Source organism: Lepidochelys kempii, chromosome 2 (genome assembly GCF_965140285.1).
Source record: "Lepidochelys kempii isolate rLepKem1 chromosome 2, rLepKem1.hap1, whole genome shotgun sequence".
Lineage (NCBI taxonomy): Eukaryota > Metazoa > Chordata > Testudines > Cheloniidae > Lepidochelys > Lepidochelys kempii.
In genome coordinates, this window is record NC_136381.1 from 147,074,886 (window position 1) to 147,090,242 (window position 15,357).

Sequence of the window (15,357 nt, forward strand, 5' to 3'; positions counted from 1 at the left end):
AGCTCCCAATGGCTGCAGTTCACCTTTCCTGGCCAATGGGAGCTGCAGGAAGTGTCAAGCCGCAGGGACGTGCTGGCCGCCACTTCCTGCAGCTCCCATTGGCCGGGAATGGTGAACTGCAGCCACTGGGAGCTGCAGGGGGCTGTGCCTGCGGATGGTCAACATCAGCAAAATGTCTCGCAGCCCGCAGTCAGATTACCCTGATGGGTTGCATGTGGCCCACAGACCACAGTTGCCCACCACTGTTATAGGGACTTTTCCGCATCTATGGAAGGAATGTCCAAAGATAACAGAATTTTGGAGGAGAATATGAATAGATATTTTCAAGATAAATAAAGTTATGCTACCAACAGAAACCATGGTGATTCCATTAATTTATTGTGCAAAGGAAGTTAACTCAGGGAAGGACCCAGAGATAATGCAATTATTATGAGAAGGTAGATGTGAGATCATTTGTTTTTGAAAAACAAGGTGTGATACTTGCAGGCCAGATGCCAACTCTTGCCAAGGTTGGAGGCATTATATAAGAGCTGATAATCTCCTATCTGGAGATCAGACTAGTGAAGAATGCAGGTAACCTAGGTCATTTGGATGGAACTGATTGAGCCAAACATAATGGTCAGACAGAATACTGGTATCCTTCTGCCAGCTGAGGTTCGCAACCTAATGGCAGAATTACCACCCCAGACACCAAGAAAGGGGACCAGGAGCAGTGGAGGCTGGTTGGGGAGCCCACCTTCCTTGCTAAATGGGTAGTGGTACAAGGCTCGTGCCCATGGAAAGGAACAGTTCTCTGAGGAAAGCAGGATCAGGCCCATGCAAACAGTGACTGGAGATAGACAGCAGATAGAGAAGCTGGAAAATATGTTGGGAGCTCAGAGAGGCATTGTGGCAGCAGTAAAGAGAGGAGTAGGTGCAGACACCGGGGGTACTTCAGTCCCCTGGGAGAATACTTGGGGTGGGAATATTTGGGCTGATCTTGAGGGGACAGATCCAGGATGGTCATACCCCTCTCTCCAATGCCTTCCCAGAAGAGCCATATGCCCCCTTGAGAAGGGAATGGCAGGAATTGTGGATGGTAGCAGAGTTAACAGACCATCTTAAGAGACAAGAGTGGATAAAAACTTGATCCCAGGGGAGTGGATAAAAAAAGAATTTCAAAGTGAAAAATGGAGAGTGAGTGGGTTAATATCTAAAGTTAATGCATTAACCCACGGAGTTGCCCAGGAACAATTAACTGCAGCAAAGAAGAGCAATCCTGCCATCCATTTGGCAGGCAAACAAAAGCCATAGACACTGGAGGAACAAATGTGGGGTTTGAAACAGCAAACTAACGCAGCTGTGTTGCAGAGATTGTACTTGGTAGCTAAGGCCTTGTCTACACTGTACAATTTTGTCGGCAAAAGGCAGCTTTTGTCATCAAAACAGTGGATGTGTACACATTGCAATGCCACGTTTGACAACAAAACTGACTTGTTTTGGTGACAAAATATAACCACTTTGATGACAGACACAGGGGTTTTTGTGCCAAAATTTTAGCGGCAAAGTGCCAGTGTAGATATCCTCCTTGGTTTTGCCGCTGTAAATGAACTCCAGGAGGTGTCTCACAATGCCAATCCTGCCCACTCTCATCAGCAGTTTGAACTCCGTCCTCTGCCCTGCAGTCAGCTAAACAACCTTCCACCTCTCCCCCTTTAAAGCCGCACGAATTTTTGAAATTCCACTTCCTGTTTGATCAGTGTGGAGAGCTCACATCGCATCTTCCCGGCTGATCATGGCAATTCCACACAGCAAATGGTCTCCTGCTTGGACCAATGCAGAGCTGTTGGATCTGCTTAGTATTTGGGGAGAGGAGGCTGTCCAGTCTCAGCTGCAATCCAGCCTTAGGAATTTCGATACCTACAGGAAGATTTCTTGTGGCTTGTGTGAAAAAGTGTATCATAGGGACACGGTGCAGTGCAGAAAGAAGATAAAGGAGCTGAGGCAGGTGTACCAGAAAGCAAGTGAGGGAAACCGTTGCTAGGATGCTATGCCAAAGGCCTGCCGGTTCTTTAAGGAGTTGATGCTATCCTCGGCAGCAACCCCACCTCCACTACCAACAGCACCGTGGACACTTCAGCAGGGCTTGAGGTGGTAGAAAGAGGACCTAACCCAGAGGACTAGGTCGTGGCCGAGGAGGTGGAGTTAGAGTACACTGCGGAGCCCATGGTGGGGTCGCCAGGTGGTCAGATCAGTCAAGAACTGTTCTCCACTCTGGAGTGGTCTAGCCAGTCCTGCACTCCCACTCTGGTGAACAAGAAGCAGGAGAGGAGACCCCTGGTAAGTGTTTGTTTTGAGTTGATGGTGTTCAGTTACCTGATGGGTGAAAAGATAGAAATGGACAAGGCTAGCTGTGTTTCTGTTTGTTGGACGATTCCGTGTGCAGCTAAACAAACAGTGTGTTGATGCACACTGAGATTTCACAGGAATCCTTCAGAGAGATCTCTAGGAAACTTTCCTGGAAATACTCGGCAATCCTCTCTGGAGGTTCCTTGGCAGAGCTGCCCTGTTCCTTCCCCCTTGAATAAAACTTTTCCATGTCACTCTGCAATCACTTGTGCAGGAACCAAAGGGGCACACAGGTGAGCAGCATAGGGATCGGATTGGAAGTCAAAAGCATGCAGCTGATACAGCCTTGTTTCCCTGGTTGCCCTCAGGAGTGAGATATCTGCTTCAATGACCCCCCACCTGTGGAAAAGGGGTCAAGAATTTACAATACTGTCCCAAGTCATCAGCACCACGACTCTTTCATAAACACCACTACTGTTTATCCCAGGTACAAAGTCTCACTCCCTCTCCCCACCTGGGCTAAACTTCCCATGCCTCAGGTGTTTGCTGAGATGTGTGCTTGCCAAGGGACAGTGAGAAAGTGCTTGGTATGTTACAAGAAGTATGCTGAACTGTAGTGATTCAATCCTGTGTGTGAACTAACAATTATGCTTCTGTGTGTTGCTTCTTGTGCTTCTGCAGATGTGGCCTTCAGGGGAACCCCCTAAACATCAGCGAAGCACCTCTGTCAGATAAGAAAGCAGTCAAGACGGAGCAAGGAGGACATGTTCCAGGAGGTCCTGCAATACTCTGATGCAGAAAAAAAGGGAATGCAGGGAGTGGAGAGAAATTGAAAGGCGGGACAGAAAAGAAAACCAGGACTTTGTTAAGGATGCCACTAAGCAAATGATAAAAGTAATGGAGCAGCAGAAATGCTTAAGTCCCTCATAAGACTGCCATCAGAACAAATGCATGCCTGCCCTCCCCTGCAGCAAATTCAGAACTGTTTTCCAGGCCCCCACCCAAACTACACTTTGACATTCCCTGATGCTTTCTGGAACTTCTTGGTTTCCTATTCACTCCACCTCTTGAAACCTGGCCTGCCTATAAAACAAAAACACAGGAAAGTATGGAGGTAATTCCTTTGTTTTGCCTGTAATCAGCAAGGAGATTTGTAAAAGGAAGGGGTATTTTAAGCAATAATCTGCCTCCCCCGAAAGAGGGTAGAAAAAATGTTTTTTGTCTTTCAGTACTTTAGAAAAAGCTGGCATCAGCAGAAGATCAAACCAAAATACTATACATCTACTGTCGCAACGAAGATTGTGAAGATTTGTGTTGTTTGTCTTGTTGCTAGCATTACTGTGGTGGGCATTAAAAAGGGAGGGTATCACAACACCTTTCCTAATTACTATAAGGAGCAGTAAAATAAAGGCCCAATGAAGATATAGCTGCTATTGAATTTGTTTGGCAGGCAGGAAGGGACATTGACATCAGGGCATTAAGGGAATTCAATAAACCTAAAATTGGTTCAAATCTGGAAGTAAAGTCCCAATACACTGACTATTCCCTCTGAGCAGCAATTTTGAGTGTAAGGGAACTGTAAAAATAAACCTTGGCAAATGGATACTAGGGATATAGGGAAAATGGAACCCCCAGAATGGATCAAAGAAACCCATGGCAGTAAATATATTTTAAAAACAGCCTAAAGTTCACTTACGAAATCAGTGTCTGACCACGTTTCATACTGCTTCTACCCAGCTAGGTAAGTACACGTTGCAAAGCATTTAGGTACAATTGTATTTTAAGGTACTTGCAACTGAAGCTGATATATGAAAAAACAAGAAGATATCCATTGAATGGACCACATGTGGTAAAATTGAATCATAGGGAATGAGTTATTGTAACACCAATACAATCTCTAAAACAAATTGATCTGGATCTCACTGAGTTAAATGTATCCAAGGTTATACCTCAATGTGCCTCATATGTACAAACTCTCCATAAGGGATAGGCAGCATGTTTAAAATTATGGTATGTCGTAAAATCCATAAGGAAAAGAACCCCAAGGGGTGTATTGGAAACTGCTTTGGAATGGGATTAGAAGTTGGAATACTGAATACTATTAACATGAAGGTATTCGCAAATAAATTAAGTTATGTTACAGCAGAAATACAAGAACTGGAAAAGCCCCTCAGTGCAACCTTGTTAAAATTAGGAATGGGGCAACAATTATTTTCTAAAATACTGATAGTATGGCAATAGCAAGGTGAAAAAAAAATATTACTTTTAGCAGTGACTACGGAGACACTACAAGGAAATGTATCCTTAGCATTAGCCTGTACACAGGCCCAGGAAATGAGTCAGCAAATAGTCATCCAAATGATCTGAGAAGGCATGCGAAAAACAAAAAAAAACAACAAAAAAGTTGCCTTTGGAAATAAAAAGTTGTTGTGGAAAAAAATATCACTCAGGAAAAAAGACAACTGGCATCTTGGTGAAAATTGGTAAACTTTACTTTTTATAAGGATCAAATAAATGACCATTCAAGCATATGTAATATCTGTCTACCCTATCCACACTATTAATATATATCCGATACTACCTAGTAATGTATTCAGTGGTCCCTCATAGAATCATAGAATATCAAAGCAGGACCAATTGCCAACTAAATCATCCCAGCCAGGGCTTTGTCAAGCCTGACCTTAAAATCTTCTAAGAAAGAAGATTCCACCATCTCCCTAGGTAACCCATTCCAGTGTGTCACCACCCTCCTAGTGAAAAAGTTTTTCCTAATATCCAACCTAAACCTCCTGCACTGCAACTTGAGACCATTACTCCTTGTTCTGTCATCTGCTACCACTGAGAACAGTCTAGATCCATCCTCTTTGGAACCCCCTTTCAGGTAGCTGAAAGCAGCTATCAAATCCCCCCTCATTCTTCTCTTCCGCAGGCTAAACAATCCCAGTTCCCACAGCCTCTCCTTATAAGTCATGTGTTCCAGTCCCCTAATCATTTTTGTTGCCCTCCGCTGGACTCTTTCCAATTTTTCCACATCCTTCTTGTAGTGTAGGGCCCAAAACTGGACACAGTACTCCAAATGAGTCCTCACCAATGTTGAATAGAGGGGAACGATCACATCCCTCGATCTGCTGGCAATGCCCCTACTTATACATCCCAAAATGCCATTGACCTTCTTGGAAACAAGGGCACACTGTTGACTCATATCCAGCTTCCCGTCCACTGTAACCCCTAGGTCCTTTTCTGCAGAACTGCTGCCTAGCCATTCGGTCCCTAGTCTGTAGCAGTGCAAGGGATTCTTCCGTCCTAAGTGCAGGACTCTGCACTTGTCCTTGTTGAACCTCATCAGATTTCTTTTGGCCCAATCCTCTAATTTATCTAGGCCCTCTGTATCCTATCCCTACCCTCCAGCGTATCTACCTCTCCTCCCAGTTTCGTGTCATCTGCAAACTTGCTGAGGGTCCAATCCACACCATCATCCAGATCATTTATGAACATATTGAACAAAACTGGCCCCGGGACCGACCCTTGAGGCACTCCACTTGATCCTGGCTGCCAACTAGACATGGAGCCATTGATCACTACCCGTTGAGCCCGACAATCTAGCCAACTTTCTATCCACCTTATAGTCCATTCATCCAGCCCATACTTCTTTAACTTGCTGGCAAGAATACTGTGGGAGACCGTGGCAAAATCTTTGCTAAAGTCAAGGAACAACACGTCCACTACTTTTCCCTCATCCACAGAGCCAGTTATCTCATCATAGAAGGCAATTAGATTAGTCAGGCATGACTTGCCGTTGGTGAATCCATGCTGACTGTTCTGATCACTTTACTCTCCTCTAAGTGCTTCAGAATTGATACCTTGAGGACCTGCTCCATGATTTTTCCAGGGACTGAGGTGAGGCTGACTGGGCTGTAGTTCCCAGGATCCTCCATCTTCCCTTTTTTAATGCATGGACCCACCAAAAATATGAACAATGAAAAAACATAGATGTATCCCAATGTATAGCTCATGAAGATTTAGGATATGTATGTGAGGACCAAAACTTGCAAACAAGGAAGGAGTTACTTTTACGATAAAACCAAGTGCACTCAAAGGTGCATGTTTAATGTGTTTACAGAACAAAAATCAGCTGTAATTTATGTAGGTCAAGGCTGTAATATGTGTTAGAAAACATTGTCTGGAAATTATTGTAAATAATAATGAAGTATGTTTTATGACATATTTAAGTAATAAGATGTTTTTGTAATGTTAGTGAAGTTAACAGTTGTAATTTTGAATAGTATGTACCCCTTTGGATTGTACAACATTTGCAGTACAATGTCCATGTATTTAGTGATATAAGATTTGTTAATATAGGTCTGAAAATAAGTTTAGTTTGATAACTGTTAATTCACTCTGTGTTGCAAGACCATTTCCAATATATAAAATGCACTAAAGAACAATCTGCAGTGATGCAGCACAACAATCAACAAGGACCAAGCTTTTAAAAACCATTGCTGAAACAGAATATAACCCTTGGTGGGAAACATTATTGGAATGGTTGCCTATGGCGACTGGAGCTTTTAATACAATGATTCACCCCATAGTGGTGATAATTGGAATCCAATTGGCTTTGCTTTTACGCATGGTGATATTGGCAGAATGTGTAAGAAGAATCACCTGGAAGATACAAGATGGCCAACATGCGAATTAACTAACACTGTTGCTCACCATACCCAGGAAGTGTAACCTACTAATGTAACATGGGTATCCCATGGTAGTGATGACTGCTTGGGTGAAAGCATCATCACGGCGGGTAATTGTAGGCCAGAGACCTAATCAATCCCCCCATATTAAACCAGTCTTGTGTGAAACTCAGGGAGGTCACCACTAGAATTGTAAAAAAAAAAAAAAAAAAGGATAATCTGCTGCTGCTGCTGTTGCTGATAAAGGACCGAACATCCCTAACAAGAGTTATAACCACCAAGGTTGTAAAGTAGAGATACCCAGGCACTGGGAAATTTTAGCAAGGATTCAGAGAGACTCAACAAATGGCACAGAGATAAGGTAAGTTCTGACCAGTGAATTTATGCTGACCATCTGCACAAACAGAGAAGGTCACAAATAAGTTTCAATTTGGACATGAAAGATAAAATACAAATACTTGGTTAGGAAGGATGACACACAGGACAGTGGGATTGCATGTGATTGCATCAGTGTGTAATTGGTTAAAAATTTTGTTAGTTAGGGTGTGGGATAATGTGATAGGTTTAGTAAATTTGAAGGAGGTAGCTAGTTTTATCTATATAATGTAAATGAAAAGCAAAGCTCTTTGGGAATCAACTCTTTACTGCAATACAACAACAAGCTGCAAGATATAGTATCCCCTGCACGACTGTGATGTGTGCGGGTGCCAGGAACCCCAGATAAGTGGATCCTCACTGGCCATCGGATGAAATTTGTCTGTACATTGGGAGTGGTGAGCACAATAGATTTGCTTGGCATATGTATTCTGTGTGTGTTGCTAACAAATAGATGTTTAGAGCACAGCTGTGTAAGGCTCTTAAGTGTAAGGCACTGGGAAAAGATTCCGCAGACCTGTAGAGCCCTGAGCCTCGTGGGTAAGGGTGGGTACTTAAACTGACCAGGTTTCTCCCTGAGCCCCGTGCGTACGGGTAGGTGCCTTATGCCATGAGCCTTCGGAAAGAAAAGAGTGGGGGTGCCTAAACTGACTGGGTCACACCTGGAGCCCTCTGTAGGATATAGGCAGGGTGCCCCAGATTGTGCTGGATAACAAGACCAGTTCACATGTATGTTAGTTTTGTTCAAAATAGGTTTAGTTTTATAAGAATGTATGTAGTGTTTAGACTCTTCTGAAATGCTTGTAAGTTGCTGCATGCATTAATCTCAGTTGTAATGTTGGTATTCCATGTTATAAGAAAATATGTAAGTTTTGCTTTTATAACTTTTAAAATGTTTGCTCTGATGCTGTGAACCCAGGCACTGGAATCGTCCCCCTTACCCATCCAGGAATATCACAATTAGATGGTCCATCAAGGAACATCGAAACATGAAGGATTGGTTAATGGCCCTATTGCACCTCAGAAATGCTATGTGCAAGGCAAGGAAACTCTTCCTGTGGACTTGGAAGCTGAATGAAGGAAATAAAGTCACAGGAATATTTTCCATCTCTTTCTTTGCTATTTGAACTCTGACAGGGCCAGAGACTCCAAACTGAGGCAGAGAACTCCATAGGGTTATCCCTAGGTCAACCCTAAAAGACACTTTGAATTGACAGATCACTACAACTCTGTCACTCTTAGGATATAGGTAATAACTCATTTGTGTGTATATGTTTGCTTGCTTAAACCTGAAAATAACTCTCGTTTCTTTTCCCTATTTAATAAACCTTTAAATGGTTTATTATAGGATTGGCTACAGGCGTTGTTTTTGATGTAAGATCTAGAGTACCAATTGATCTGGGGTAAGTGACTGGTCTCTTGAGACTGGCAGCAACCTGACTATGGTGTGATTTTTGGTCTAGGTGACTATTTTTTACCACTAAGTCTAGTTTGATTGAGTGGCAAGATAGACTGAAGAGTCTAAGGGGACTGTCTGTGACTCCATGTTAAAACTGTTATAGTGTTCCAGGAGTTCACATTGTAACTGACTTGGTGAAAACTAATTGTAGAACACACCACCAATCTGGGGTGTCTGCCCTGTTTTTGACAGTCTGCCCTGACTGTCATGAGCCACTCAGGAGCCACAAACAGTGTGACAGCAGGCAATCCTCAACATTAATGGCACGGAGAAAAAGTACAAGAAAATATTGCAATGGAAAAATGAGCTTTATATTAAATCAAACAGATTTAATAATGTTACCACCATTTTTGGAGTTTGAACAAAATAAATATATAGACAATTATAAGAAGTGGAGTAAACACAAATGGATCTTTTAAAGGAAACAAATGTAGAGAAATAAGCAGAAGTGAACCAGGGCACATGATTTGCATAACGAGGACAATACGGGTGAGGTAACGTCTTTTATTGGAATAACTTCTGTTGGTGAGAGAGAAGCTTTTGAGCCACACAGCACTATTCTGTTGGTAAGAGAGAGAAGCTTTTGAGCCACACAGCACTATTTGAGCCACACAGCACAGGTACTCCCAGACCTGAAGAAGAAAAGCTTTCTCTCACTAACCGAAGCTGCCCCAGTAAAAGATTTTACCTCACCCACCATGTCTCTCTAATATCCTGGGACCGAAACGACTGCAATTACATTACATAAAAAGGGACGTATGTACGATTTAATGATAACTTACATGATTTACAGAGGAAAAACAATAGAAGAAGGCAAACATTTATGAAAGATTTCATGTGGTAATCTCAGTAACTGTTCATATTTGGACAACATGTGTAACTGACTACAGACTAGAACTTCCAACATGATATTTGTGTGATCCCTGGTTAGAGGCTTGAGACTTTCTTCATTCATATTAGGTGGAATTAGAAGGTGAGATATGTTATGAAAAAGATTTATAATACGTGTGTTGAAATGTGAATTTATACAGTTAGTATTAATAAGGATAAATATTTGTATAATTTGAATGATTATATTTTAATTATATGTTAATAACAACATTTTTTTTTATTTTAAAGAAAACAGTAGAATCTAGGTTCTGAGATAAAAGATCCTTTACACTAATCACCACCTGTAATAAAAGGTTATGTAAGCCAAATGTAACCCTCAGTAGCCACATGCAATCCCACTGTCCTTAAATCGTGTGTCTGGTGATGTGAGCAATACCACGGCCTTAGCTATTTTCATTGATGTAACAGATTGGAACGTAGTAGAGCTGGTTAAAAAAATGGGCTTTTATTGAAACATTTTTGTTAAGAAAATATTTTTGACCAAAAATTTTAGAGTGGAAATTTCAGAACAAAATTAAATTAAACTTTTTGTTTTGTTTCTAACTGAAAATTTGGTTTTATTAGAATTTTTGATCATTTTTTTTTGAAATTTCATATTTTAATTTTGCCCTCTTTCCCCCCCCCCATTTTTCTCTCCTTTTGTCATGTGGTACAATACAATGAATAATGTTCAAGTTCCCCCTGACACTTTTTCCTCTCTTTTTTTTCTTTTTCTTCTCTAACTTCTCAAAATTTCTCCAATTTGAAAAGTTTACAGAGCTGCAAAATGAGAAAAGAAGAAAAGAGGAAAAAGTGAACCCACATCATTCATTCAGTGGCAAAAAATGGAAAAGAAAGAGAAAAAATGTTTTAAAAAATATATTTTGTAACTTGAATCAAAAAGAAAATTACAATTTTTTATTTTAAATCAAAGTATTGTTTTGCTTAGAAATGCTCCAATAAAGAATATGCATTTTATTTACTGAAAAAAAAAATATTTTTTGCCAGCTCTAGAATTTAATAATCAATTCAAATAATAATGCACAAGAAAGAACAGAATCCATTTGCTTTGCCTTCTTATTTGTATTGGCTCAGCAGGCTAAAAGGAGTAAAGGCTGATAAAAGAATTTTGTAAGAATTTGAATGCACACAAGAAGTAAATTTCTTGAATAAGAAGGGACCAATTTTATAATTATTTATGTCAAAACTGTCAAAAATAGGAGCCTAAAGTTAGGCTTTGAAGTCCATATTTTGACATCTAAATAAAGTGTGTTGATTTTCAAAAGTGCTGAGCACCCACCAGTTTTCATTGACCTCAATGGGACTAATATTAGCCCACTATTTTGAGTAGGTCTTACAGTAGAACTACATATAAATCTCTGACATTTGTTTTTCCAGGTAACAAGTTTACAAAATAACATTTAAAATACATTACCATTATATATTTTCATTAAAATGGCATAAATAAAACTAAGAGAATACATACCAACAAAATTTTTCCATGAGAAAGGATTATCGGTCTGTTTCCATGACTGTGGCCAGGCCATCAGGACTGTATTATGTGTCATCCCTCCCAGACCAGCAGACTGAATCAAATGGGACATTCCATCTCTAAAACTGGGAGATACCACGATCTGGCAAAATCCTTTGGTCTTTTCTACCCCCATTAAGGATTTAATATTCTATTAAAAATAAGAAATTGAAGATGACGTGGGAATATATTAAAGGAAATAATTATAAATACCATAGTTAATCGTTGCACTAAAGTAACAATAAGATGCTATACACTGGAATATGACATCAAGGAACATTGTTTTACTCTCTCAACCCAATGAATGAACCAGGTGCTATGATAACTGTAAAACCCACGTTTTAAAATCACTCTGTGCACACAGAAGTCTTTGTTTCTTAAGGGGGAATGGAATATGAGTAACACAGTGTTTGAGTCACTTTGCCCAGTATTTCATAATAAGTAATGCTTGGTGTGGGCTATGGTTTGCATAACCTTGTTGGCTGGTGAAGGCCTGTAGGGAGGTACTGGGTCCATTATAGGTTGAGATAGCCAGTATTTCTGGAAAATGGAGAAGGATGCCAGGAGCTCTTTAAGAAACTGTTGTGAGGCCAATGCTCAAGAAAGCAACTTCTGGTATTGACAATTTGGTTATCTATTGACCAGTATCCAACCTCCGAGGAAGGTCATTGAGAAGGCTGTAGCAGTGCAAATCTGAGGGCTTTAAGAGTCCTTACATCAAAGTCAACTGAGTTGTGGACATGGAGTAGAAACTGCACTAGTTGTATTAACTTCTAGCAATGGATAAAAACCAATGTGTTTGTGCTGATTATTATTGTTAGCAGTTTTTCAGACCATGCTTTTCTTAAATTGTTTGCACATGATAGCACAAGTGAGTGAAGCTTCACTGGAGCTGTTCCATTCTTATCTTAACAAAGGTTAATTGTAATTGTTCTTTTGCTCAGAATATCTTCTCCCAAGCAGTGCCACAGGGTCTATATTGTCATAGCTCTTGTTTAATGTGTATATGAGTTTGCTGGGAGGCTTAATAAGGATGAATGGGCTGTAAAGGCATTCAGCATGTCAATAGCAATCAGCTCTAAGTCTCCAAAACTGCCCCAGCTGGAGATATGGAATTAATTACCGAGTGTTAAAATGAAACTGGAGCTTGGATTGGGGCTTCTTGATCTATGTCTGGAGTAAGTCTCCATTTACTGTCTGAAATTTAATCCAGACAAGATAAGAGATATTGTTGGTGGGCTGGGAAAAGCTGCTGAAAGACTTTGAGGAATTTATTATGGCATCTCTTATAAATAAAGGGCACACTGCCTCAATAACATATCTGCATAAATTTGGGTGTGTTATTAGATTCTACTCTGCTCCTTGATGTGGCCAAGAGAGATTTTTCCATCTGTGCCTCATGAGAAGAGGTCCTTGTCATAATTATCCATGCTTTTGTCACCTCAATATTAGACTACAACTATCATGCACTGTACATTAGGCTGTCCCTTAGAACTATAAGAAGCGTAGGCTAATGTAGAATGCTGTGATTAATTTATTCAGCAGTTACATGTTGGAAACACATTAAACAGGCGTTCTAAGATCTAGGATTTACACTGGCTTCTAATAAGCTTCTGGGTAGAATTCAAGGAATCAGTTTTGATCTATCAAGCCCTCAATAGTTTTGGATTTAGTCACCTGAGAGATCACCTCTTCCCCCCTTGTCATATTGTCACAACTGAGATCAGCACAGGCCACTTCAGCTGGAGCCCACTTGATTAAATGACAGAGAGTCTGTTGGCAGGGTGTCCTCCATGAAGTTTCCTCAACTTCGGAATGCACTCCTGACCTTGATCTGGCATAGTCTACTTTGCTAGCTTGTAGGTATGTTACAAAGCTCACTCTTTATCTTGTGCTTCATAAGCAGGGATGGGCTGAAGGCTGAATGAGTCAAGAGCAGTGGTTCCCAAACGTCTTACTAAGGTGACCTTCCAACTTCATTTTATCTTTTTTGAGGATCCACTATTACCCATCCCCTGCCTCCTGCTCCACCCTTCCCAGCCCAAGCCCCCTGCTCAGCTCTCCCAACCCTCTTGCTATTGCTGTCCCATTCCTACCCCTTCCCTATTGCAGTCCTAGCTGGCCCTTCTCTCTCCCTATGGCTGGGCTGCAATCACTCCCAGGTGGCTGATTACAGTTGCCAACCCTCTCGGCATGGCCGTGAGTCTCCCCGAATCAGGCTCAATCTCCTGGAGGCTACTGAAGCCAATCTGGGAGATTTTAAACTGCTAGAAGTCCAGTGGCATAGTAGGCCTAAGGCCTATGAATCACAGAATCATAGAATATCAGGGTTGGAAGGGACCTGTGGAGGTCATCTAGTCCAACCCCCTGCTCAAAGAAGGACCAATCCCCAACTAAATCATCCCAGCCAGGGCTTTGTCAAGCCTGACCTTAAAAACCTCTAAGGAAGGAGATTCCACCACCTCCCTAGGTAACCCATTCCAGTGCTTCACCACCCTCCTAGTGAAAAAGTTTTTCCTAATATCCAACCTAAACCTCCCGCACTGCAACTTGAGACCATTACTCCTTGTTCTGTCATCTGCTACCACTGAGAACAGTCTAGATCCATCCTCTTTGGAACCCCCTTTCAGGTAGTTGAAAGCAGCTATCAAATCCCCCCTCATTCTTCTCTTCCACAGACTAAACAATCCCAGTTCCCTCAGCCTCTCCTCATAAGTCATGTGTTCCAGTCCCCTAATTATTTTTGTCGCCCTCCGCTGGATGCTTTCCAATTTCTTCACATCCTTCTTGTAGTGTGGAACCCAAAACTGGACACAGTACTCCAGATGAGGCCTCACCAATGTCGAATAGAGGAAAACGATCACGTCCCTTGATCTGCTGGCAATGCCCCTACTTATACATCCCAAAATGCCATTGGCCTTCTTGGAAACAAGGGCACACTGTTGACTCATAACCAGCTTCTCATCCACTGTAACCCGTAGGTCCTTTTCTGCAGAACTGCTGCCGAGCCACTCGGTCCCTAGTCTGTAGCAGTGCATGGGATTCTTCCATCCTAAGTGCAGGACTCTGCACTTGTCCTTGTTGAACCTCATCAGATTTCTTTTGGCCCAATCCTCTAATCTGTCTAGGTCCCTCTGTATCCTATCCCTACCCTCCAGCATATCTACCTCTCCTCCCAGTTTAGGGTCATCTTCAAACTTGCTGAGGGTGAAATCCACTCCATCCTCCAGATCATTAATGAAGATATTGAACAAAACCAGCCCCAGGACCGACCCTTGCTAAAGTCAAGGAATAACGCGTCCACTGTCGGAGAACACTTCAATCTCTCTGGTCACTCGATCTCTGACCTAATATTCACAATATCACAACAAAAAGACTTCAAAAACAGACTCCAATGAGAGACTGCTGAATTGGAATTAATTTGCAAACTGGATTCAAACTCAGGCTTGAATAGAGACTGGGAGTGGATGAGTCATTACACAAAGTAAAACTATTTTCCCATGTTTATCCCCCTCCCCCCCCAACTGTTCCTCAGACATTCTTGTTAACTGCTGGAAATGGCCCACCTTGATTATCACTACAAAAGGTTTTCTTCCCCCTCCCCGCCACTCTCCTGCTGGTAATAGCTCATCTTAAGTGATCACTCTCTTTACAGTGTGTATGATAACACCCATTTTTTCATGTTCTGTGTGTATATAAATCTCCTCACTGTATTTTCCACTGAATGCATCCGATGAAGTGAGCTGGAGCTCACGAAAGCTTATGCTCAAATAAATTGGTTAGTCTCTAAGGTGCCACAAGTACTCCTTTTCTTATTGTGAATACAGACTAACACGGCTGCTACTCTGAAACCTGTCAGTGTGGGAGAAGTGGCTGGAGCCAGCAAATGAACACTCAGCAGCCTATCCTGCCCTACCCGTGCCCCAGAAATGCTTCCTGTGGGCTGCTGCCAGCAGGAAGTGAGAGCATGGGGCTGAGGCATTCGTGGCAGACAAAACCCATCTAGACTTTCCCGCAATGCACCATTTGTGAAATAATAGTCTAGTGAATATTTATTTGTATGTGTATTATTTGTCCTTTACATTCTATACTGTTGTATATTTTAA

At 41.6% G+C, this 15,357-nt stretch overlaps 1 protein-coding gene across 1 annotated transcript in view; it reads right to left on the minus strand.

Annotated features, from left to right (window-relative positions):
- The window catches only part of SLC12A7 (solute carrier family 12 member 7), a 334,753-nt gene that overhangs the window by 49,407 nt on the left and 269,989 nt on the right, over positions 1–15,357 (minus strand). Inside the window, exon 18 of the mRNA XM_073332427.2 lies at positions 11,207–11,402. Coding sequence (XP_073188528.2) covers positions 11,207–11,402 — 196 coding nt within the window. The remainder of the gene's footprint in view (positions 1–11,206; positions 11,403–15,357) is intronic.